The sequence below is a fragment of the Vombatus ursinus genome, unplaced genomic scaffold (genome assembly GCF_900497805.2).
Source record: "Vombatus ursinus unplaced genomic scaffold, bare-nosed wombat genome assembly UNPS02014804.1, whole genome shotgun sequence".
NCBI lineage: Eukaryota > Metazoa > Chordata > Mammalia > Diprotodontia > Vombatidae > Vombatus > Vombatus ursinus.
In genome coordinates this window covers 433361-459145 of record NW_020954582.1, presented here as the reverse complement: position 1 = coordinate 459145, position 25785 = coordinate 433361, and the positions used below count along the sequence as shown (strand labels likewise).

Sequence of the window (25785 nt, the reverse complement as noted above, 5' to 3'; positions counted from 1 at the left end):
AACACAGCAGTTTTACAGTGATATCAATTGTCCCAACTAGAAAAACACCTCTCTGGGCACTTTAGTTAGGACTTAGAAAGGCTGGTTGAACCGAACAGTTGCATTGAGGTTACTTAATAAAACGAGCAGCATTTGAATATTGTCTCCATAGAGCACTGACTGTATCAATCACTGAACAGCTACAGTCTTGGCAGTAGATGGCGGGACCCGGAGATCATAACGGACCGTTGATTCACAAGTACCATCACTAATTTTTTGACAGACCTAGGCCATTCTATGCATTGTGTATTGCAAATTGTTGCTTCAGATTTGAAGCTGATGATTCAGATTCAAGAGAAAGCTCTTGAAATTTTTTGAAAACTAGTGGAGACCTACAAAAAAATGAGGAGCTAAGCAGTGTATCTATAGCTCAACTCAAAAGGTCATCTCAGCCATCCAGAGGGTCAGAGTGTGCTTTCATCTTCTTCTTGCTAATTTAAGGCAGCCCCTCCTCCTTTTCCATTCTTAGTTCTCTTACTTAGGCATGTGCAGTGAAACAGCTGTTTGTACTTTTGAGGAGCTCAGTTGGCTGTGCTGTTGTGTTGTTGGGAACCAGGGAATGGCTGGATCCTCGAGTGCGCTCGTTCCTTTCACTTTGGGCTGCACACACAGATTCCACTCACAGTCCTAGCCAAGTAACCCATTTGCCGCCACGTAACCCATTTGCCTCCAAGTAGTCTTCTGCTGGGATTTGAAAAGGAGAAAGAAAAGGTGGTAAGCCCCAACAAAGGAAATTCCTTTTGCCCCCTCTTCCCCAGGGCAGGTTTGACTTAGAGTGGTATAGAGAAGTGTGCTTTGGGGTGGGTGAGTGTGGCTGCATCAGTAGAATCCTTCCCACTCTCCCAGAGCCCACTGCCAGCTTGGCCGATTGTTGGTCCGTGGTGCCAACTTGCTGAATTTCTTAAAACTCACTCCGTTTCGTAAGAATGGACGTATATTTTTGGAGATCATCTTTTAAATGACATTGTTTTTGTGGAAATGTGGGAGTCTTGATAAACAGGATTGATTTCCTCTCTTGAATATACTGCTTGTCAGTTCCTCTGCTCTTTTCCTGTTCTCTTCGCTGGAAGGAAAGTCTTGAGAGACCGAGGTAAGACACTTTCTCACTCAGGTGTTTTCATTCATCCAAATTGTAAATGCTTCCTTAGTGCCCGGTAGTGCTAGATGTAGTTTTTTGTAAGGTACAAAAACATGATAACAATAACTGACATTTAAAGTTTGCAAATCACTTTACAGACCTTTTCCTGCTTGATCCTTACAGCCATGTGAGGGAGGTGCTGTTGACCCATTTTACAGCCGAGGAGATCGAGGCTCACGATAAGTGACTTGAAGCCAATATCGGAGGTAGGAGATGAACACAAGTCTGTAAATCCAAGTGCAGTGTTCAGGCCACTAACCCTTGTTGCCTCTAATCCTTGCCTTCCTGGAGACTGCAGTCTTATTGCAAAACAAGAATAACACTTAGGAAGCGGTAGCAAGCAACACTAGGAAGCATGTGAATGCAGGAGGACAAGACGTGGATTGCGAAGGCCCTAGGAGGGTGAAAGGGAAGAGATGAATGAGTGCTCAGGTTCAGGGTTGGTCAGCAGGGGGCTTAGACTGAGGGGGGGGGAGGGGAGGAGGAGGAGGAGACTCCAGCTGGGAGCACACAGTCACACGTCCAAAGCTAAGGTTATGATCTTCTCCTCCAAACCTGCTTATCCCACCAGGGCCAGTCCAGTGTGTGGTAAGCATCTTCTTCAAGTGTGCAGAGTGCTTGATATCTGTGCATGTGTGTCCACATACGTGGTTATGCACGTGTTTGACACAGACACGGGGGTATAATATGTGTACCCTGAGTTAGCTCTTCCCCAGAACCTTGTCTGGTAGGTGCTCCAGGTGTCCCCATTACAGATGAGGAAGCTCTGAGTCGGAGAGATGATGTCTTGCCAGTGGCCACGTAGCTGGTAACTCTATGTCAGGTCACTGCTGACTCCATGTCTAGCATTTATTAAACACCTACTGTGTTTCAGACACTGTGCTAGGTGAGGGAGATACAAAGTTCAGGTCACAACCATTTGTGCCCTCGAGGGGCTTACTCTCCATTGAGGAAACAACATGCCCACATATAAATAGATACAAAACGTAATGTTGATGCCAGGTAATTTCGGGGGAGGCACTCGGGATTGGGGAGCAGCAAAGGCCTCATGTGAGAGCTGGCTTGAGCTGAGCATTGAAGTAGGTGAGGAGGGGGAGGGTATTCCAGGGATTGGGGAGAGTCAGCCTAAAGGTGAAGCCACAGGAAATAGCGTCATCAGGTTTGTCTGGGGAACTGGCCAAGGCTGGAGAGGTGGATTGTAAAGGGCTTTAAATTCCAAACACGTGTGTTGTGTTGGGTTCTAGGGAGAAGGGGGAGTCACTGGAGTTGATGGAGCAAGGGAGTGATGTGGTCAGGCCTGTGCTTTAAGATATCACTTTGGGGGCTATGCGTAAACTGGATTGGGGAGGAGAGTGGTTTGAGTGAGGCAGAGGCACAAATTTAAAGACTATTTTCCTGGCCCAGTTTATGAAGAGGGGTGTGTATGACTGTGCTGGGGGAGAAAGGGATGGATGAGAGAGCTGTTTTGGAGATAGAATTCACTTGGCGATTACTGGGGTGTGTGAAGAGAGAGTGAAGAGTCAGGGAAGCCTCCTAAAGATGCAGACCTGAATGACGGGTAGGATGGCGGTGTCCTTGGCAGAAATAGGGAAGTGCGGAGAAGGGAATAAGTTCTGCTTTGGACATGATGCCTTCTCTCCATGTAATTTTAAAAAACCCTATACAACTAATTAAAACAAACCAAAACAGTGGAGCAGTTTGGGAAGTGGGTGAGGTTGAATCCCCTTACTTGCCTGACATTTTTGAGTTTTTCAAATGCTGTGTTCACAAATCCCTTTGGATAAGCGATGGCATTGATGCCCCTTTTAGTGGGTGAAGATTTTGTTGGGTAGAGGTCAGGCTGAATAACAGCTGAGAGTTACCTGGGTTAAGGTGGTGTTTGAAGCCATGAGAAGCTGATGGGTAGAGAATGGGTAGAGAAGAGGGACCGAGGCAGGGGCTTGGGGGGGACACCCATATTTAGGGTGTGGGATATAGATGATGATCTATAAAAGGATTGGACAGACGAGTGGGAGAAGACCAAAAAATAATCATTGCTAATAAGAACTAGCATTTATTGAACACTTTAAAGTTTGCAAATCATTGTACAAATACTGCATAACTTGAATTTCACAGCAACCCTGGAAAGTAAGTAATTATTCCTGTTTTACAGGTGAGGGAACTGAGGGAGGCAGAGGATAAGTCTCTAGAGCCCAGGGTCACACCGTTAGTATCTCAGGTCAGATTTTAACTTGAATCTCACCCATTCTATCTATTGTACCACCTGCCTTTTGTACTACCAACCAAGAAACTGTGGTACCACAAAACTCAGAGAGGTCCAGAAGGGTAAGGATGTTGAAAAGGCTATTGGTTGTCCTTTGGCATGTCTGACAACTGGTTTTACTTTGTTGTATGGCACTCATTTCTCTCCTATTATTTAAATTTTCTGTTGTTTATCGCTGGTCTTTAAATATGGGTTGTAAAATCTTTCAGGTCAGTGACTTGTTTCATATACATACACACACACGAACACACACACACACACACACACTTGCAATTAATAATCTCCTTAAATGTTTGTTGATTTATTGACTAGAAGAGAACCTGATTGGAGTTAAAAACCAGAGATTCCTTTCGGTAAGGGTATACTTACTCCCAGATCACTAATAGTGGGATTTCAGTGTTTTGCACAGTATTGCCCTCCATGGTTCTTTTCTTCTCCTTTCAGGGTAGTCTTGAGCAGATGAAGCAAAAATCAACCCATCCTTTTTGCCAAATACTTGTTCCTGTGTGTCTTCCTTTAGAACTGTAGGCAGTACCTTCCTCAGTTTGTTATCGTTTGACAAATCTGATACATATATCATCTGCTTTTTTAGCTTACTAATGTAAATAGGTTTAAAAAATTTTTTCCCTCAAGACAATTTAGGTAATTCTCACTTCTGGGGAATTTTTTAAGACAAAATTACTTTGGATGAAAGGTCAGACTGATGCCCTTGAAAAATGAAAGAACAAAACCTCACTCATTTAGGAAGCATTGATTGAGCACCTGCAGGATATCGGTACCCAGCAGATCTGAGACTTCACTGAGGTGGGACAGTTTGCAGCCCACCCTGTGTAACTCTGCTCTGAGCCCTTTCTTAGACTAGCCAGCAGCCATTTTCACATTCTCTTGTTGTAATGTGAATACAATGGAGTGTATGACCTAGTAGCCGTCTTTTCTACCCATATATTCCACTATTTCTCCTAAAAAAGATGAGTTCATCCTCTGTAAGGTTTTGCAGTTTTCTCACTCCCACTGCATGTGTCTCCTTTGCTCATTGACCCTCCAGTTCAGGTCTTCAGAGGCTGTGATATTTCATGACAACTCTATATTATATCACCAGAAGAATACTGCCTTTTGTTTTGGGGTCATTCAAAGACTGCCTTTGACTTGCTTCCATTTCAGATCTGAGCCCAGCTCTGTGGTGGTGTCAGTCCCAGATAGATATGTTGGTGGATGAGCTTCATGGGTTGTCCGTCCAGTCTGGACAATGGGTATTCTTCATCTACTTGGTAAGGCCAGCCTCTCCTGAGTGCTGAGGGGATCTCCTTTTGAGACCCTGTGGTTTTATGGGGCTTGATGGTGTGTCTTTGGAGACCCTTCCCATCTGTAGCAAATGCCTCTTTGAACTGGCAGCTGTGCTGGACCTCTTCCCTTGACTGTGGTGAAATGGCCAGTTTTCAAGCCTTCCCTAATATTTATGATCAGAGTGTCGCCATTGTTTTCTCTAGTTACATCTTTCAAGGTAACATACACAATGCCTTTTTATCATCTGCAGCTGGTGCCTAGATTTCAATTAGTCTTATGGTGTTTGGGGGAAGGATTGCAAGTGCTTCTCCCTGAAATCAAGATGATCAGATAGCCTGTGAAATGAGAGTGGTTGGCCTTTGACTGTGTGATAAAGCCAGGCCTGCCAGCTCATCTTTTTTTCTTCTCCAGGGAGAACCTGTGGGCCATCTTCCCACTTACCTGCAGTCTCCTTCTGTCTTCAGGTTTTATGATTTTCAACATTGATGTGGTTCATTTTTGCCAACCTAATGATTGATCTTTAGCTCCCTCAAGTACTGCAGAACAGAAAGGGCCATACAGGGTTGAGGAGGGCCATTTTGTGTCTCTCTGCTTGGCCAAAGACTTCACCTCCATGTGACCAGCTTGTTGGTTGTGTACCTCTCTATCCTTTGTGGAATTAGTCCTCAGAAAGCAGACATTCAGCATAGGAGAGCTCTCAGAGCCCGTGTCCCACTGGCAGAGACTTCGGTAGCATTTCCAGAGTGCTGCCCAGCACATGGCAACTCTGATCATTACAACAACCCTGGGAGGTAGGGGCAGCTATTATCCCCATTTTACAGGTGAGGAAACTGAGGCACAGAGAAAGCGTGACTTGTCTGAGGAAGGATTCAAACGAGGCTTCTGGACTCTTCCTTATCTACTGTGCCTCCTGAGTCACCGTCATGCCAACACGAACATGGTTATAGGACTTTAGAAAGGGTATCCCGAGGCACATATTTACTAGCTGTGTGACCCTGGGCAAGTCTCCCTAACCCTAAATGCCTCATCTGTAAGTGGAGATCATATTAGCACCTACCTCTCAGAATTAAGCTAGATAAAATGCTAGCCATTGTATTTTTAAAAATAGTTTCCGTTATACTTCGTTTTTCTACAGTACCTCTTCTCTCCTCCAGACTTCTTCCTCTTAACTGTGGGTGCCTCTCAAGGCTCTGCTCTGGGTCCTCATCTGCCTTCGTTCTCTATCCTCTTGATCCCATCAGCTCCTGTGAGTTCACTTATGTCCAGTGGGTGCTTTCTCCTCTCTTGGGAACTTGAGTCCTGAATCACCAACAGTTGGCTGAAAAATTCCACGTGGATATCCCACAGGTGTCGCTTCTTGTCTCTTTGTCCCAAATCCATCTATCCTTCCTGTTTCCCTTTTTCTCTCGAGGGTGCCATCATCCTACCGTGGGGTTAACCTGATTGTTTTAATTCTCTTTTGCCCCTACAAGTTGCCAAATCCTGAAAGAGCCTTCTCGTTGCCTGGTACGTAGTAGGTGCCTAATAAATGCTTGTTGACTGACTGGTCTTTCTCCTTGCTGCCGTCCTCATTTCACACATTTGCTAAATTGATGTTCCTGAAAAAGAACTGATCATATCCCCCTTCTCTTCACTCTGTACTCTTCCATGGCTCCTTAGTGCCCTTGGTAAAAGCCCAAATCCTCAGCCTGGAAACATAAGCCTCTTGGTGGTCTGGATCCTCCCTGCCTTTTCTGTCTCATTTCATGTGAGTCACATTGGCCTCTGAGCTGTTGCTTGTGCTGTTCGTTGTTCTTCGCCTTCAGCTCACCATCTTGTCTCCACACTTTTGCACCAGAAGCCCCTCATAGCTGGAATTGCCCCCCTCCTCTCCTCTGGTTTTTCCAGATACATGCACCATCCAGGAGCCAGTTGGCAAGACCTCCTCCCCTCCACCTCCTCACCCTGTGACTGCCTCTCCTTTGACTGGCACTCTGATTTTCTTGAAATCAGTCAGTCCACAAGCTGTTAGAAGTGCTACCTATGTGCTACGCCCTGGGGATACAAAGAAAGGCCTGTTGTTTTGTATTTACTCGGGGCAGGGAAGATTTCATTTGTCTTTGCATACAGTGCCACGCATGCAGCCAGTGCTTAACAAGTGTTTGATTGAGGCAGTGTTAAGCACAACATAAAAATGAAAATGTCAGCCTATCTTTGCTCAGATTTCTTTGAAACAAATGACTAAGATGCTTTTCACAGGAAGAATTTGTACAATAATAAAATAGTTAACACTACCCTCTCAAAGCGCTGTGGAATTGCATCCCTGGCAACCATTGAAATACTGTGTCCACCTCAATTCCCAAGTGAAGAAGACTCACCAAGGCCAAGAGGGGCCATGTTTCTCTCTGAGGCCCTCTGCAGTGGTTCTGCCCAGCTGCCATATGATGAACATTCTTCAGACAACAACCTTGATTAATTCATGAGTTCATACTTACTGGTTAGATATGGGCATTGTTAGTGATTACAGTCATGCAGATTTGTTAGACTCAGGCCATTAAAGCAGGTTTTTTCTGTGTAACATCAACTTCCTTTTATAACCTCATGGAATAATTAATCAGACCACACAAAGATTTGGAAAAAGGTTATTTCCAGTATTAACAATCTGGTGTTTGTATAGTATTGATTGGCGAGTTGCCATCAGAATAAACTATGTTTTAGCTCAAACAAATGACATAAGTATTTGGCAGTGATCCATCCCTGTATTTAATCAGGGGCTCTGTCATTTTCCTTCTTGACACTCGTCGGACAAAACAAACTCTGTAGTATAACCGTGTAAGTAGGCCTTGTCCATTGGTTATGGGTTATGAGTACAATGGCACAGAATGGAATGAGCCACATTTTATGTAGATCTAAAGCAGATTTAGCAACAATCTTAAATGTTGTGTGAGGATGTTCCATCTTGTACCAGCTGTGAGCAGGGAGCTCTTTTTTGTGCCAGGAAATGTCAAGCTGAATTTTCTTTCTCAGCCTCTTGCACGCATGGCAATCCCCCTGACTAGTTCTGGAGTGTGACGTCATGGTCCGCCATACTGTTTGCGCGCAGTTCAGGGTGCTCTAGTATTATTCACTTTTCATTGGGACTGTGTGAAGCACTTGCTTATACAGTGAGCAGTAGCTCAGTTTTCTGAATTAAAGATGTGACGATAAAATCCACAGTGAAAGGGAGACTCTGGGCAAGGCACGGAATCAGCCGATTTCAGACTTGGAACAGGCTTCACGCCACCATAACATCCTTGACAAGCAAGGGGGCCTTCAGCTTCTGGGCCTTCCCCAGGCAGCCCATTTCTGCTTTTGGATAGGCCTGTTAAGAGGCACCTTCCACCCTTGTTCTCTCTGGAGCTTCTTTCCTACTCTTAGCCCAAGGTTCCTGGTTCTTCCTTAAATTCTCACATGACCTGGAGTCAAGCCTCTTCACCAGCTACACACCTGATTTGGGGTGATCTCCAGTTTATCAGAGGCCTCCCTAGACTGCAGGCAATGCCCAGAACTGAACATAATGCTTGAGATCCCCGTCTTGTGCCTCTGTCAGTGAAGCCTAAGATGTCAGCTTCTTTGGCTGACCCATCACTGATGACCTATAGGGAGGTTTCGGGTCACTAAGATCCTCAAATCTTTTTAGGACAAAACTTCTCTCCAGCCATGCTTCCCCCAACCTGTACTTGCAAATTGGATTTTTGAAACCCTAGAGGGAGACATTACTTCTATTCTTATTGAATTTCTATTTATTCCTAATTCCTAATATTATTCCTATTGAATTATTTGATTCAGCCCAAAGAACCCAAACCTCTTTTGCAGCTCCATCCCCAGAAATTGATCGGCATTTAGTAGTTTTTGTTCCTAGTGTGTTATTTTCAAAATTCTGTTAAGAGGTAATAATAATAGCTACCTGTAAGATGTTTCCTTCTTTTAAAATGAAAGTTGAAATTATTCCACAACATAATAGCCAGTGTTTGCATAATGCTTTGATGTTTGTGAAGCACTGCATGTGCTTTGATCCAGAGATCTCATTATTGGGTGTGTGGCCCAAGGAGGTCAAAGACAGAAAGGTCCCATGTCCACCAAATGGGCCATTGACTAAATGGCCACGAAAATTGTATGACGTGAATATTAATGTGCCACGAGAAACGGTGACTGTGCAGAATTTAGAGAACCGTGAGAAAACAAACAAACCAAGGCAGAATTAAGTGAGCAGGAGCAGAAGAAAAACACACACACACACACACACACACACACACACACGAACTGAAACAATGTGAAGGGAAGAAGCAAACAATAGTTTAGACTTAAAAATATGTAGATATATCTGTTGGTTTCTCAGTGTTGATTACTGAAGGAAATTCTCAGGGTAAATCACTGGTGTAATTTACGTATCTATTGTTTTGAGGGCTAACTTCCTAATACAAATGTTAAATATTCATCTGTTTGATGTTTGTCACCTACTGTGTGCAAGATACTTTACTAAGCATTGAGATAGATGCAAAGATAAATCAGGTCTGACTCCAACCCTAAAGGAGTTTCAGCTCTAATGGGAGAAATAAGACCCATAATTGTTGACAAAATATATGTCAGTAAGAGGTGTGAAATAACCAGGGAGAGGTATCACCTGAGCTGGGTCTTGAAGCAAGAATGGAGTTGTGGTGGTAGATACTGAGATGAAAAACAGTTCGAGGGACGGGCAATGATGTGAGCAAAGGCCCAGAGGTGGGAAACTATGAGAAGTATTTGGGAGACTGGTGAAGTGCAGGAGGAAAGAACACTGGAAAGGGCATAGATGGCCAGGTTGAAGAGGGCTGAGAATTTCTGGGGGAAGGAATTTTGGGTTTTTATTTGGCAGCCATTGGGACGCTTCAAGATTTTTAAACAGTGGAGTGGTGTATAATAGGAACATTAATCTGGTTACTGATTGGGAAGGGAAAAAAGCATTCATTAAGTGCCTGCTGTGTGCCAGATACTGTGCCTAGGTCTCATTTGATCCTCACAACAACCCTATAAGGTTGGAGTAATGATGATGATAAACATTTAATATCATATTTACTATGCTAAGCACTTTACAAATATCCCACTTAATCTTCATAACCCTGGGAGGAAGGTTGCTGTTTATTATCTCTATCTTTTCTGAGTCGAGGAAACAGAGGTGAAGTGGCTTGCCCAGGATCACACAGCTGTAATGGGTCTGAGGTCACATTTGAACTCAGGTTTTCCTGACTTCAGAGCCAGTGCTCTATGCATGATGGTGCCCCCTACCTGCCCCTTTTATTTTCCTAATAGATGAGGAAGCTGTTTTAATTGTCCATGCAAAAAGCAAACACCACCTGAACTAGAATTGGGGGATTGTAAATAGTAAAGAGGAAACTCAGGGGGGCAAGATGACTAATTTGATGATTTGCAGATGACTCATTTTGCAGTGGCAAATAGAGCTTTGATAAATAATCACTTCATTAACCTTCTGCATAATTACAAAATTGGAATACATCACTTCTATAAAGATGTCCTGGGTCTGTCTCTGAGTTATGGAAAACATGCTGTAAAGTTTTGTCAGACCACAAAAATCAGCACTTTGTAGAAAGGAAATTGATTGGTCCAGACATGTAATTTAATTGAAATTTACCTTTGTAATTTAAAGAAATGTTGCAACCATTTAAACTAACCAACCAAAATAACTACTAGCTGGACAGTTTGGCAAATTGATGAATGAAAGCTTTGACTCCACTTGAACTACTTTATATGCCAGGTTTCTTCCTGGCAGTTTCCATGAATCCCCTTGGATCAGGTGCAGTACTTTTATGGTTTGTATTTCTCCATCCTCTCCTGCCTACTTTGGTCTAGACCACTGGTACATCTTGGTTTGTACAGCTGATTGTATGATTGTATTTCCATTAGTGTGTCGAAAACAAATCTTAAACCCTTCACTGAACATAGCATAACCCTGATAATATTTATGGCCACTAGAAAACGATTTGGTCTGGTGATAATTTGCATTTTCCTCAGTGCCACCCACCAGAAACGCTTTGGACATTTTTCATCATGGGCTCTGATGTTCAACATCCCTTGATGTAATTTTTAAAGAAACTCAGTGTTTTTCCTAGAAAATACATTCTCACTCTTGGGTCACTTTCTTGGATTCATGCCCGTTGCTTCGGGTGTTTGTTCCTGTCCTCGAATTCTTGGCGTTGGGCATTTTAGAATAATTGAAGTGAGAAGGTGGCCTCACAGGGTTGTGCTTTTCCCCTAATACGAGATCAGGCTGTTCCCAAAGGTTCAATGCCATTGTTAAGTGATTAAAGAACACTAAACCTTGGAGCCTCCCCATGTGCACCTCTGGCCTCAGCTCTTTGGCCTCTGAGGTGAGAATCGAAAGACAGCAAAGAAAAACGGGGTCACCTTTGTCCAGTGCTTTAAGGTGCGTCACGAGCTTGCCCCACAGGTTCTGGGGGATGCATTGCAGCTGGTAGCACTGCCATTTTACAGAGATATGGTGACTTGCTGATGGACACACAGCCAGGGAGTGTCTGATGGGAGAGTTGAACCCCGGGCTCCCAACTCCACCTTCACGACTTTTCCCGTAATATCCATGAGTTCTTTTATTTAGGTCTTTAGGGCAGTTTTTAAAATGTTTAATTTTTTCTTTAATCTCTGAGGGAGAAGATTTTGAAAAACCAGGGGCCACGGATGCCAAAGGAGGTAGAGATGAGGAACCTCCAAGAGGGTTGGCTCCTCACGACCTCCCATGACCCCCCACGGGGTCAGAGATTTAGAGCTGGAAGGGACAAGAGCCCCCTCATTTCCACAGATGAGGAGATGGAGGCCCAGAGTAGTTAGAGGCAGTCTTTTTCAGTTCCCACTGAGGGCAGTTGTCTGAGGTGGCATTCAAACCCAGATCTGCTGGAATCCCAGCCCGACATGGTAGGATACACTCTGGCATTTTGGTATTTCCCTCCTGAAGCCCTCTCCAAATGAGAGTGACTGTCTTTGAAAGACCCCAGATTACAACAGGACATGGTGTGATATGTACTGCCAATATTTCTCCTCACTGTTCTGTCTGTATTAGTAAAGGCACTAAGGTTGAGGTTAAAGGCTGCCTGCCTTCCCCTCTTTTGGCCTCAGTTTCCGTCCATGTGAAACAAGGAGGCGGAACCAGACGACCTTTCGGGTTCTTTCCAGTTTTAGAGCTCAGCTCCTAGGATCCTGTAACGAGCATTAGGACAGTAACCTGATAGGTGATTTTCTGCCAGCATTTCAAAGAGTCAAGAGGTTTTCAGCTGAAAACTGTATAGTCATCTCATGACTCGGGATTGCCTTGTTTGAAGTGACAGAATTCTAGTGTTCCACTTTAAGAACCAAACATTTGTTTGATTAGATAGACGGATCCTCTTGTGTGACTTCACGTGTTACAAAGCAGAGTAGCTAACCTGGCATTAGTGTTGAAGTATCTTCTGAATTTGCAAGAACCGATGGTGACTTTTGGCATTTATTCTGGGTTATTTTCCTTCACCTTTGTTAGCTTGCCATTTTTAAAAGGCAAATTAGAAAATAATTTGTTAGGTTTGTAGAACCTGGTGCTATCTTAAAATAAAAATAGGAGAAAGTGTAAACCAAATAAGCTTGGGTTAAAGATTAAATTCTTTAAAAGCTAACTTGAAATTTAGGTGCTTTTCTGAAGAGTGTTCGGAGGCAGCACTCTTTGATCTTGTTTTCTGTAGGATTCTTAATGACTGTCTTATGATACAATGTTTCTGATCTGGAACAGATAGAGAATAATCAGGCTGTTGGCATGTTGTTTCCCCAAGCATTTGGGCCTCTGAGAAAGAGAGAAACACGTAGTAAAGCGAGAAGGAAGGTGAATAGTTAATTAGGAAGGAGAGGAAAACAGCTCCGTACTTTGGCCAGAGGCAGCCTGGGAAGTGACGTGCTGTAGCGTTTGCTATTCTAGAAGGTGCAGAGAGGCGTAGTATAAAACGGGAGGACCAGGAGAGAGGCTGTCTCTGTTTGGCTCTAAATGAGCAGAGGGAGGGAGGGAGGCAGGGAGGAGGCAGCTCACTTCTTGTGCTACTGAAGGAGCTGGCCCTGGGCTCCCGCCGCAGCTTTCCAATGCCCAGAGAGGTTTGTTTTTCTTAGGGTCCGTCTCTCGCTGAGACCAGAGATACAGCTGTATATTTCTTCTTACATAAAGGGAAATCTAAATTCATTTCAAGACATTCGGAATGGGGAAAGACTATTATTCCATTTTGGGGATTGAAAAAGGAGCTTCTGATGAAGAAGTTAAGAAAGCTTACCGAAAACAAGCCCTCCGATTTCATCCGGACAAGAACAAATCCCCTCAGGCAGAGGAGAGATTTAAAGAGGTGGCCGAAGCCTATGAGGTTCTGAGCGATCCTAAAAAGAAAGAAATCTATGATCAGTTTGGGGAGGAGGGTAAGTGTTGTGTGAGAGAGAGAGTGTGTGTGTGTGTGTGTGTGTGTGTCTGTGTGTGTGTGTGTCTGTGTCTGTGTGTGTCTGTGTGTCTCTGTCTGTCTCCCTCCCGCTCTCCGTCTCCTAGTTCACTAGGGCTCTCACATGTGTACATAGGGGAGAAAATAACCGGATTTTGTCCTGGTTTATTGTTTGTTTGAATTGTGTATGGTGAGAATGAGAATAGCAGTGATTCGACTGTATTTGCATAATTTGCTGTTTGAACACATTTTCACACTGCACACTTTCCATGATTTGGCTTAGGCTCAGTTTTTGAAAAGAAGCTTAAAACCATTCTGGGCACTGAGTTTCAGAAGTTATGCCCAACCTCTTTTGGAATTTGTTTTATTTATTTGAGATATGAATAAATAGCCTTTTGTTCTTTTGGGTCTTGTTTGATAATGAAAATTAGAGGGATTTGTATGTATTTTATTTTTAATTTTAAAAAGCAGAAGATTAATCCCCATAGATACAGGAACTCTAGAGGAGACTGAAGAGGACGGGACAGCCCCCAGAAGTGGGAGCCCAGGCATCTAGTTTCTAGCTTGTTTTTGGCTTTGTGCCTGGAAAGGAAAGAATTTGCCTGATGTCATAAAATACCAGAACAAGTTTTTAGCTTAATTGTAAACAGTAAGCATGTGCCAAGAAAAGGAGGCCCCTGAAATGTAATTTTTTACCCTAAAATGGCTACCAGGTTAGAGCCTTGTTTGACTTAGTCATGGAATCTCAGAGCTGGAAGAGACCTGAACATTTCAGACAAAATTGTTCAAAATTTTAATACTGAGCCAAAAGCATGCTTTTCTTCCCCTCCCCCACCTCCATGTTTTTACATATATTAAGAGATTAGATACTGGCCAGAGACAATCTAGGGGCAAAATCCATCTCATCATTTTGTCAATTTAGAATTTGTTTTCAAAGTTACCCTTCATCTCTTCCTAATTTTGAAGAGGAAACTTTGAGAAGGCTCTCTTGTGAACTGTGAAGGGAAAGAGGGCAGGGGTCTGTTATTAATAGATTTTTCATAATGTCTGTGGATCAGTACTAAGTCATTAATTGGGGTCATCTTTGTTTTCATCGTGGCAGCCATAAGGGAGCTGTGGGGTTTCCCCTGGACCACAGGAGCATCACTTACTGAGCTTGTCCCTGTAGATAGTACTTGTGCTATGCTCTGATAGAAGTTATCTCAGTTTAATTTTGCCAAGTAACTGCAGTTTTTTCTAATCTCTAAAATGTAAATAACCAACTTGATGGAATATTATACTTTTCAACTGGTTATTTTTTGCATAGATAGCTCCTGCCAGATTCTTGCAAAGAAAATATTGGAAAAGGCATAAATATTAGGCAGTTCAATGCTACCAAAAGATACTACTTTTTAAAAAAAGTCATTTGTCATATAAGAGAGTTTGAGCAATCTAATGATAAAATTGTTGTTGTGTTTGTCCTTCGTTCTCGAATAGGACCATGACATCAGGGCGGTGACATGACTTGTAATTGACTTTGGTTTGAGTGAGGGAGGGCTGTGCAAGGTCACCAGCCTCACTTTCTCCTCTAGAGCCATCTGGGTCCAGCGGCCAGATATTCATCAGGACGGCTGGAATGATAGAATATATCCTTATGGCAAACAAAAAGTTGTTTTGGGGGGGGTGTCTAATAAATTTGCCTAAATTTCAATGATTGCCCAAGTTTTGCCACAATAAATAAGCCACAGTCAGTCAGTGTGCTTTTATTAAGTGCCTCCTATGTACTAGGCACTATGTCTTTAACACTGAAGATACAAAGAAAGGCCTGAAGAACATTTAACCTTATCATAAACCTTATATAAACAAACTGTACCTTTGCCTTGGCTTAACAGTTCACGGGATGGTGGGCCAAAGACCTCAGTCAAGTCCTCTGCTACATACCGCCTCCAAGACCCTAGGCAAGCTGCCTAAACTCTCAGTCCCCCAAGACTGTCTTTCACAGACATGCCGCCCACATTGGAAGGAGTGTTTCCTCATCTGTGAGCTCCTTATACCAATGAAATCGGAGCCTGGTCCCTATGCCTACCGTTAAAGACCTCATTGTTCTGTCTCTGTGTCTACCCATCATCCGAATTCATATTCCCGTAATCGCAGCCCTACATGGCCCCCAGCGTTGTGTGCCAGAGCTCGCTTTGGGAATGAGCTTCAGGTTTGGAGCCTCTACTTAAGGTGCTCGGATTAAGGAGGACAAACATTGTGTTAAAAAGGAGGGACCAGTGAGAGACTTTAAAAAAACAAAAAACAAAAACAAACCACAACTACCAAGCTGCACCTCATGGTGAAATGCCAGTCGCTGTGTTGGTTTTGCCTTTTTGTCTCACTACATGTAATGGATGCATGTTCCAAAAAGAACCTTGTGGAAATCTAGGATGTGTTAAGAATTCTGACCCTTAGAGAAAAATGGAGGATTTAACAACAGTACAATTAAAATTGTATACAATAAAAAAGGATCATAGAATCATTCAACTTTAAAATGAGGCCTTTGAAAAAGAATGATATATCCTGAGAAGGAAACGTAGGGTTCTTCCTCATAGTTCTAAAGATAGACAAATGATCAGAAATCATCTATAGAAAACTTCACAGAAGAATTTTAGTGTCTTTTGTATTTTTTTATTCATATTTTATGTAAGATGGTTTTATTTGTAAAATAAAATCTTACTTTTTTATGGTTTGCTGAATGCTGTATAGATACTAAATAGTAAAATCGGCATTATCTGCCGTTTGCTCAGGTGTGCTAATCTTTTCTACTTCCTTCTTTTCTACATATTAATGTATCTTTCCCTTATTTTGCCAAATGAATCTATTGCAGTAAAGTTATATGCAAATCAAATAATTTTAGATTCCCAAAGAGAGCTTGCTATTTCAAAGAAACTAATCATCCCCCTCCTCAATTTATCCTTTTGGTAAATTGAGATTTTTCTCTATCAGGTTTGCTTCCATTTCCTCCATCCTTTATCCTCTGATTCCTTTCCATTGCTTACAATCTTAACCAAGTCTTCACTTTTTTCCTCCCTCCCCCAACAAAAATCCAAAAAAATCTTGGCTTAACCCTTTCATTCCCTCAGGCTGTCCTAGCTCTTTCCTTCAAAACTAATCTAGGAAATCAGTGTTAGGTTCACTGCTTTCATATTCTTAACTGCTTACCTGTCTCCCTTCAGCCCTAGTGTCTCCAACACATGTCTCTAGCAGGACTCACCCTAGTTCCCTCTTCCTGTGGAGGGCACCAGACTCTTTTTGAGCAGCCCAGGTCTGTAGCCTTGGCATCATCTTGAACTTGTCCGTCACCGTCCCTCAGCCCTGACTTCCCTCTCCTCCATCTCCTCAGCACCTCTCACCTGGACGTTTCCCTTCAAGTGCGTCCTCCACACAGCTTCCCAAATGGCCGCCACCCTGACTTCTGACTGACTCTCAAGGAAGATACAAACTCCTGATTTGGGGTCACTAACGCCTGTCATCATCTAGTGCTGTCATGCCTTTCGATTGTTTTTTCCTTTGTTGTAGTCCCTACATTCTAATTTCCTGCCTGATACACAGCCTACCGTCTGTGACCTCCACGCCTTTGCATTGCCCTTCCATTTCTAGCTCTCCTCTCCATCTGTCCCTGTCTACCCCCAGACGCAGGCCAGCCAGCTCTCATGGGCCTTGAAGCATTCCTGATCTCTCGGACTTTACCTTCGTAGAGTTGCCACGGTTCCTTTGCTAGTTTAGACCGTTCCTTGGAGCTTGATTGTCTCGAGGCCTCAATACAAATTCCCAAGTCTGGCCTCTAACCTTTTACCTTGTTCTCCTCCATCCATTCATGCTGGCTCTTAGCTGTGCAGGCCACACCTGAGTTGTGTTCTCTCCGGCTCCTCTTGCTCCTTCCCTTTTCAGTAGCAGCTTCGCTGATGCCCCTGTGCTGAGAGTCACATCTCCCTCCTCAAAACGTCTTGGAGCACTTTACCTCCTTCGCCCCTCTCCTGGGAGCATACATTTAAGGCCCGAAGAAAACCTCAACATTTTATGAATGAGGAAAGGGAGACCCAAAGAGCCTCAGGGATTTCCCTGAGGTACCCCAGGTGGCAGGTGGTAGAGGCAGGATTCAAACTCGGATCCTCTGCCTGCCTGTCTGCAAGGAGACAGATGACGTCCTTTTTTTGTTAAGAAAATCACCAATGCCAGCCTATGGAACAGGTGCTAATTCCAGGGTCAGAGGGCTCAAAGGACCCCAGGGGACCATTCTGGGAGGCCTTTCTTTGCACTGCCCATGCCAGTGCTTCGGGTTTCATCTGGATCAGGAAGAGCTGGCATGAAGGACAGGCCACAATGTCCAGGTCTTCTTGGTGTTCCTTTTTCAGTAGAGATGCTAGAGAAATGGAAGTAGATGGAGATCCTCCTAGTGCCTTTGTTTTCAGCATGAACGGCCACCTCAGTGAGAGGTAATGAGCTGTGGTACATGGGTCCTTCACAGTATTTCTGCATGGCAGAGAGAGGGACATGATTCAAGATCGGACTCCGATTAAAAATAGAACTGGACTCAATGGACAGGAGTTGGAGGGAGAGGGATTGCAACTCAGGATAAAAGAAAACTTCCTTCACATTTAGAGTTGTCCCAAGAGCTAAGAAGTCCTTGTCACCAAATGTTTTCAAGTGTGTGCGCACATGTGTGCGTGTGTGCATGTATATGTACGTGTGTGTCTGAGCCTTTGGGGTGGAGTGAGAGGTGGAGGGAGGGGATGGCCACTTCTTAGGGATACCATGGTGGGGGGCTCATTCCTTAGTAAAGTATTGGACTAGATCAGGAACTCTTTACCCATTTGGTAGCAGTCTGGAGAAGACGTTGAAGCCCTTCTTGAAATCATGTTTTTAAAGACAGAAAATAAAATACAGAGGTGTACAAAGAAGACCAATTATATGAAAATAGAATTAACAAAATTTTTGAAGTTGATGGATCCCAGCTTCAGAATCCTTGGGCTAGATGGGTATGTGGGTTTCTGGGTGTCAGTGAAAGGTGTTGGCTTTGGTAGTGAAGGGCCTCTGGCTCTTGGCTAGTGGGAAGATATCCAAATGAACGTTTTCTCATTAGACTCTATCCTTTGATTGATGGAGTTGTTGTCTTAACTTGGCCTCTGCAAGTGAAAGAGGTGTCAGGAAAAGATGTCCACTCTCCTGCAGAGGGGAAGGTCAAGCCTTAGATGATGGGGAGAAGACATTCGGATGGAGGACAAAGCATGGGGAGGGGTGCCTCTTGGAGGGGAGAGCTGGGTTTTCCCAGTGAAATTTTTACTTGTTGGAATGATTATGCATCTTTTGTTGTGATTGTTGTGATTTCTTCTATAATCTGAAGCAAAGAATTACATTTTTGTAGGTGGGATTTAGCAGGATATTTAGCCTCTTGGAGCTTTCAGCCCTGTCCTTATCATAGTCTGTTAAAATTTCCTCAGTTTTTTTAGTCTTTTACATTTTATTCTGTATGATTTTTTTGATGGGGAATATTTGAGGCCCCTCCAGAAGTTTAACCAATGCAGAGTCGAATGACAAAACCCTTGACTCTCTTAGACTCCTCAGAGATCCTGTGATTTTCTAGCTTTTCAGCTTTGTGTATATTCTGTCTCTAATCATGGCCTCTTAGTGATGTGGGGACAGTGGCAGTGCCCTGAGGAGTCAGGGAGCGGCAGCCGCAGCTGACCCAACAACCATGTGTTCCCAGAGACTCTTGGATATCTCTCTTTCAGTAGGGCTCTGTTTGATTGAAGTGGCAGGCTTAGATTAAACTGTGATATTTCGAAAAATGATATTTTCCATTGAGGGCCTTCATGATTAGATTTCTACCCTTTCCATACCTGAAAAGTCTTCTCTTTTTATTCTTTACTAGGAAAGTGAGATTTTAGGGTATTTTTTTTTAACAGCTCCTGGTAAAAATTTCCTGTTTTAGTGTTAGTGCCAGTCAGTAAGCATTTATTAAGTACCTACTGTGTGCCAGACACTGTGCTAAGTGCTGGGGAAACAAAAGAGGCAAAAGAAAGTCCCTGCCCTCGAGGAACTTAGAGTCTAATGTGTACAAGCGCCTGTGGCTTGAAATTCCTGGCTCAAGTAAAGACCTGGTTTCTGAATATTAATTTGCTTATAGAAAGACTATTGACTTCTCTCTTTAAAAGTTACAAGTCAGAAGTCATCTCTGTGGGGTGAAACATCAATGCAATGAGAAGTTTGTCACACCATTTGTTGTTTTCCTTCTCTTTCACTGTGTTACGCTGCTCTTTAGGATGGTAAAACATTGTCAAAGAACAACAACCCTAGACCCGAGAGTCGAAAGTGACACAACCTTTTAGATGTTTAATTATGAGAGGCAGATAGAAGGCCAACCTTGGAGCAGGAAGACATAAGGTTCGCCATCTGCCCCTGAGACAAGCTGGGTGACCATGGCCAAGTCACTTAACCTGTTGTGTCCCCAGGCAAATCAGTCCTTAGAACAGGGAATTAGACTTAACTGTTCACTCTGGAGAAATCACAGATGAAACACACCCTGTGTTATCAGGCCTAGGGTTGTAAAGTAGGCATCTGTATTTTACGTCGCACGGGTCTTTCTAACATGTTGCTCATCTCATCCAGGTTTGAAAGGAGGAGCCGGTGGGACTGATGGACAAGGAGGTACCTTCCGGTACACCTTTCATGGTGATCCTCATGCCACGTTTGCAGCGTTTTTCGGTGGTTCCAGTCCTTTTGAAGTCTTCTTTGGTAGAAGAATGGCTAATAATAGAGATGCTGAAGAAATGGAAGTAGATGGAGATCCTTTCAGTGCCTTTGGTTTCAGCATGAACGGGTATCCCAGGGAGAGGAACTCTGTGGGTTCATCCCGACCCAGGCAAGACCCCCCAGTTATCCACGAACTTAAAGTCTCTCTTGAAGAAATCTATAGTGGTTGTACCAAACGGATGAAGATTTCCCGAAAAAGGCTGAACCCTGATGGGAGAAGTGTTCGAACAGAAGACAAAATTCTCACCATTGAGATAAAAAAAGGATGGAAAGAAGGAACAAAAATCACTTTTCCAAGGGAAGGAGATGAAATGCCCAATAGTATTCCAGCAGATATTGTTTTTGTCATTAAAGATAAAGAGCATACGCAATTTAAGAGGGATGGATCAAATATTCTCTATCCTGTCCGAATCAGTTTGCGGGAGGTAAGTGATAAACAGGATCTGACTCAGTTTGTGCTGTGAGCATCTAGGAAATGGGTGTGGAAAACACCTCCTGACCCTAAGGAGCTCTGAGTGCCCAGCTGCGCTGTTGGGATTGCCACAGAAGTGGGGTGAGCGTGGGACACGTCGGTGCATGTCAGTGGGCCCCCAGCTCTGCCACTTGTCAGTGGGAGTGGGCTCAGTGGCCTTGGAATGACTTTTAATCCCTGTACAAACGTGAGGGTTAGTTATCTCGGTAATGGAAGCTTCCAGTGCTGTGTGTTCATTGTAGTATATGTTAATGATGGTTTGTAACCTACTGTTTAAAGGAATAACTTTTATCTGTTTTGTAAATTAAAACTGTGGACCTTGTGTATGAAACCCTAACGACAATCCTTCCACAAATCCGTGGTTTCCTTGGCGTGGTTGTGCCTTCCACTGAGCCCCCTCATTCAGCTGCCAAAGGCTTTTTGAGTATTCCCAGAGAGATCCCGAGAGGTGCCGCGTGCGTGGTGGAGAAGGCACTGGATTTTAACCGGAATCCTGGCTCTTGGCCACCCACCGGGTGACTGAGGGAGGTCCCTGCCTCCCTTGGGTTCAGTTTGTGCATTTTCCTTTGCATCACACAACTGACCCACCTCCTTTTCTGGTCATAAACATCTAGAAAATGTCTGTTACATGTGCAAGCTGATGATGCGCTCTGATGGACTTCTGTCCCTGTGCGTCTTTCCTCGCCCTTTGGCCAGCGTCACCCGGCGGGCGATCGTTTACCCAGTGTCCGCCACCTAAGCAGTTCCATGCCCAGTTCAGCATTCCCCTGCCACACTTAAGGATGGTGCCCATAGTGATCGATTCATTGACTGGATCAAGCCTATGGGTCAGGGTCTCGTCAGAGTGCATGGGTGACATTCTGCCACGAAGACTGTGCATTTGATCTCTACAGTCTAGATGAAAAAATGGAAAAAAACAGTATCCTAAAATGTTCGTTTTGAATTGAAGCATTATGTGAATGCAGTAGAAAGGGAAATACGTAGCTTATAATAGTCACGGCCTTCTTTCTAAGGCATCGTTTCCTACACTGCCAAACAGTATCCTAAAATGTTCGTTTTGAATTGAAGCGTTATGTGAATGCAGTAGAAAGGGAAATACATAGCTTATAATAGGCACGGCCTTCTTTCTAAGGCATTGTTTCCTATACTGCTAAATGTAATGCCAAAAAGGAGAGGATATGCGTACGTTGGATCAGTGTGACCTTCCTTGCCAATCCAGCAGTTCTCAGTTCTCTCCTTTCCCACTTCTTGAGTAGTTTGTCCCCCTGATCCCAGGGCAACGTGGAGGCAAGACTCCCCCACTCCCCTCTTTTTTGTCGATGGACCTCAGTTGAACAAAATTGTATTCAGCACTGGCAGCAGGCAAAGCGTGCTACTAAAGTCTAAGGATAGGCCGATGAACAGTACATTGGCCCCTGTCCTCGATGGGAGTTTGGAATAAAAAGTTGGATGGTCTCTGACAGTTGTGGTTACAAGATTTGCCTTAGTTATAATTGATGTCATCTTTTTGCATCTGATTTTTTTTTTTGCGCTAAGCTTTTAAAAGATAATGTGACAAGCTTCTACTTTGTTCTTGATCTTCTAGGCCTTGTGTGGCTGCTCCATCAACGTCCCCACAATTGAGGGAAGAACCATCCCGATGTCAATAAATGAAGTTGTGAAGCCTGGAATGAGGAGAAGAATCATAGGCTATGGACTGCCCTTTCCAAAAAACCCTGACCAGCGGGGCGACCTGCTCATAGAGTTCGAGGTGAACTTCCCTGACACCCTGTCTTCAGCATCCAAAGAAGTCCTTCGGAAGCATCTTCCGACCTCCTAGGAGGAGGGCGCACTCACCTGGTTACCAGGGTTTTGGCAAGGCACTGAATAGACATACCATAGACAAAGTGGGGTGAATGCCTTGAGGGTTCAGTGATATGCTTGAATAGAGAGGGTCAAATAAAGGGCAAGAGGGAACTTGCAGTTAAATATGGAGAAGAAAACCACTTCTGTATTTTATTTTCTTCTTAACCAGAAATTTCATTCACAATTTTGCATATGTGTAAAATTTAGTTGTTTTGTGAAGCTAGTGTATGTATTGCTAATAAAGTACTTGATTACGAAAGTACTTTATTTCTCATATATCTACATCATCAATAGATGCTGCCATTTATACTGGAGAGCAGAATTCATAGATGAAATGACATGTACTATGCATCTTCAGGACATTTTAAAGAGGCTATTTAAAAATAGAGAAATTAGGTTTAAATCTGCTTCTATAGTAGTGCTATAGGGCTGGTACCCTGATAGAGAAATTGCCTGGTAGATAGATTTCATTACTTTGATTTTCAAAATGTGAATTTATGTCAAGTTATTTTTTCACCTGTGGAAATCCTAGTTGCCTGAACTACTGGGTATTTTCAAAATATCAGGCTCCTTTAAAATGTCACATGTGTGATTTTTATCTGTGAAAGTAGAATACATATGCATAGGCATGTATGTACTTATATACATGCCTGTCAACATATATGCTGGGCTTATGAAATTAGAGACTCAGCAAGCACTGGCATCAGTGATCTATTTTAAAATGGATGTGCTCTTCAAGGCTCTTGTTGAGTCCGTTTTTCAGCTCTGTCATCATATTCTCATAGTGTATACAATCATAGGCTTTATGAGTCAATTTAAGTAGTTCCTGGAAAGGAACCAATAATCACTAGTATAGTGTTACAACCAAAATACAGGGAAAAACAGTAACTGCTGCTTGTAGTAATGTTGCTACTATATAATATGTGTATGCATGTAAAATATTTTGTTTCCATATGTACAGTATTGTATTTCTCATGTTTTTAATTTAAAAATTGTAAACTTATTTTTAACTTTCTTTGCTTTTGTTACCATAGTGAAAATGATCTTTTGAAACAGTGTGTTCAGTAAAATTTTCTGATCCCTGGGTCTAGATTTATTCTGCATGTCATATTTATAGTACTTTGTTAGACTTTAGTTATGTCAAGTATACAGAACCCTATCACAATTGAAAAATCATAGTAATGAAATTTGCATTTCACAAATGAGATCTTCAGTAAGCTTATACTTTTGTTATAAAATCAAAAACTCATAAAATAGCAATGAATTAAATTATTCCTGCTTATCATTCCATTTCCTCATTCATAAAAGATTCTTCTATGGCCATGTTTCTCAGACTGAAGTTAGGAGCCTTCTCAGAAGCCACAGAAACATTGCATGGAGGCGTGGTAGCACCATTCTATTTCCGTTTTCCTCTTCTTTACCTTCCCCTTCTTCCTGGATAACACCACCATCACCACATTTCAACCATTTGATCCAGTTAATATCTTTTGTGTCAATATTACATTTAATTCTTACCATGCCTTTTTAAAATTGAATGATGATATAGGATATAGGAACTCTTCAAAATAGATAAAATAAGCTCGCTTGTTTTTGGAGAGGGTAAGACAGTCATGGGATAAAAATAAAATTATTGCTTTACGGTCATTGAAGCTATGTGGACTGAAAAAAGGCAAAAGTCTACCATGTCCATTTCCTACATGGCTTCAGATCCCAGAATCAAGATTTATAGGGGACTTACTGATATTTTGACATGAGGAAGTTCATAAAGTCGATGCTGAACAAATATTTATTAGGGAATGAATGTAGAGACGAAGTCGGATTTTCTACCCCAATCAGAAAAGTAGTACTCTTTAGTGCATTAGACCTTCCCGTTTCTAGGATGAATACTAAGGGACCATACATGCTAGCACAGTTATGAAGAAAACACTTTGTGAAGCTTCAGAAAATGCTCTACGAGGTTAGGGGTACAGAACAAACGAGGTGTTTGCAGACTTTCACCGAGGCATGGCCATAGACGTATAGCCTTTTTTGGGTACAAGGATCAGAGCTTGTTTTCAGTGATTTATTTGTAAGAGAGAATTGCCTTAACTGTGGATGAAGGAAATGTAATAAGAAAATGGAGTTGTACTTATGTCATTAGTAAATTGTTTACAGTTACTGATGTAGATCTTTATAACCAAAGGATTATAACTTCCTCACTGAATATAATACTTCAAAATTGAAATACCCATTAAATTTAGCAGCAAAAAGCTTCTCTGAGGTATAGTAACCTCAGATGTAACACTAAGTATGTGTCTTGCTAATTTCAAATTGTGTCATACTTTATCTGGGAAACTTAAGTTTTATAGATTTAAATATAATTTTGACTGTCATTGCACATTAGCTATAATTATTGAAGCAAAGATTAGAGTAAAATAAATGTCAATTTTATTGTTATTTGCAATAGTTTAATAACTACTTACCCTATGGTCCATTAATATCTCACTATAAAGGCCATGCATGTTCATTTAAAATGCATTTTGAGATTTTATTAAAAACTGTGTAAACTCTGTAGTGCAAATTATGCTAATTAGAAAACTTCTATAGTATGTATTGCAAGACCAAAGTGGGCTCAATTTTCTTTTCAGAAAATAGTGCTACCTCTTTATGTCATGTATTTGTGCTTTTGTTGAGTTGGGTTCCCAACAGTCTTTATCTTAGAGAGTTCTCTGAGGCTTAGCGAGATTAACACAGCAACTCAATGTCTGAGGTGGGATTTGAACTCAGGTTTTCCTGACTCCAAATCTAGGCACTACCGGTAAGACATGATTAATTAGCAACAGACAAGTAGCATATGAGAATTTAACTGATTAATTTTGTGGCTTTTCAGTAATAACACTGTTGCTTATTAAAGGAGCCACAAAGTTGATACATTTAAAAGAATATGTTTATTTCATATAGTATGCTTATTTATTAGAGTTCTATAATAGTTTTATCAAAGAACTCAGAGAATATGTACAGACTTTAAATGAGATGATTCCTAAGTTAAAACTATAACCGAGAGACTGTTCGTGGAACAATAATAAAGCTGAATAAAATGAGATAACCTAGTGAACTGATTTTTCTACCATGAATCACCAAGGGGCTACTGAGGCTCATCATCTTTTGTTAGGAAATGGGGAAAAAAAGATCTTGGTAAACATTTTGAATTTGGGCATTGCAGTCTGGGGGGAAAGAGCCCTGGTCACGGAGTCCTGTTCTGCGTCAGTCACTGTGTGATACTGAGTTAGTCGCTCTTTTATCTGGCCTCAGTTGCCTCATCTCTAGAATGACCAACTATTTGGAGATTGTTGTGAGGGAAGAGCTGTGTAAATGAACGTTCTCCCTAAATGTGTGATAGTGGCTTTTATTGATGATGATGATGACATTTGCTAAGCAGCAACATCCTTATAAAGCCATTCTGAACATTGTATACGTGGTTATTTCAAAAAGCTCCTGTAAAATTTGAGGATTTCAGAGTGGA

At 42.5% G+C, this 25785-nt stretch overlaps 1 protein-coding gene across 17 annotated transcripts in view; it reads left to right on the top strand.

Moving 5' to 3' along the window:
* Window positions 1-25365, top strand: part of DNAJB4 (DnaJ heat shock protein family (Hsp40) member B4) — a 39271-nt gene extending 13906 nt beyond the window's left edge. For 9 of the 17 annotated variants that reach the window (XM_027874076.1, XM_027874081.1, XM_027874080.1 and 6 more), the window contains exons 3-6: window positions 1301-1383; window positions 12934-13175; window positions 19823-20391; window positions 22024-25365. In XM_027874076.1, the coding sequence (XP_027729877.1) occupies window positions 12965-13175; window positions 19823-20391; window positions 22024-22257 (1014 nt within the window). In that variant the 5' untranslated portion in view covers window positions 1301-1383; window positions 12934-12964 and the 3' untranslated portion in view covers window positions 22258-25365. Of the gene's footprint in view, window positions 1-1275; window positions 1384-12933; window positions 13176-19822; window positions 20392-22023 lie in introns of all 17 variants that reach the window. The other 8 variants (XM_027874089.1, XM_027874088.1, XM_027874087.1 and 5 more) reach the window with 4 other exon arrangements.
* The last annotated feature ends 420 nt before the right edge of the window (window positions 25366-25785 follow it).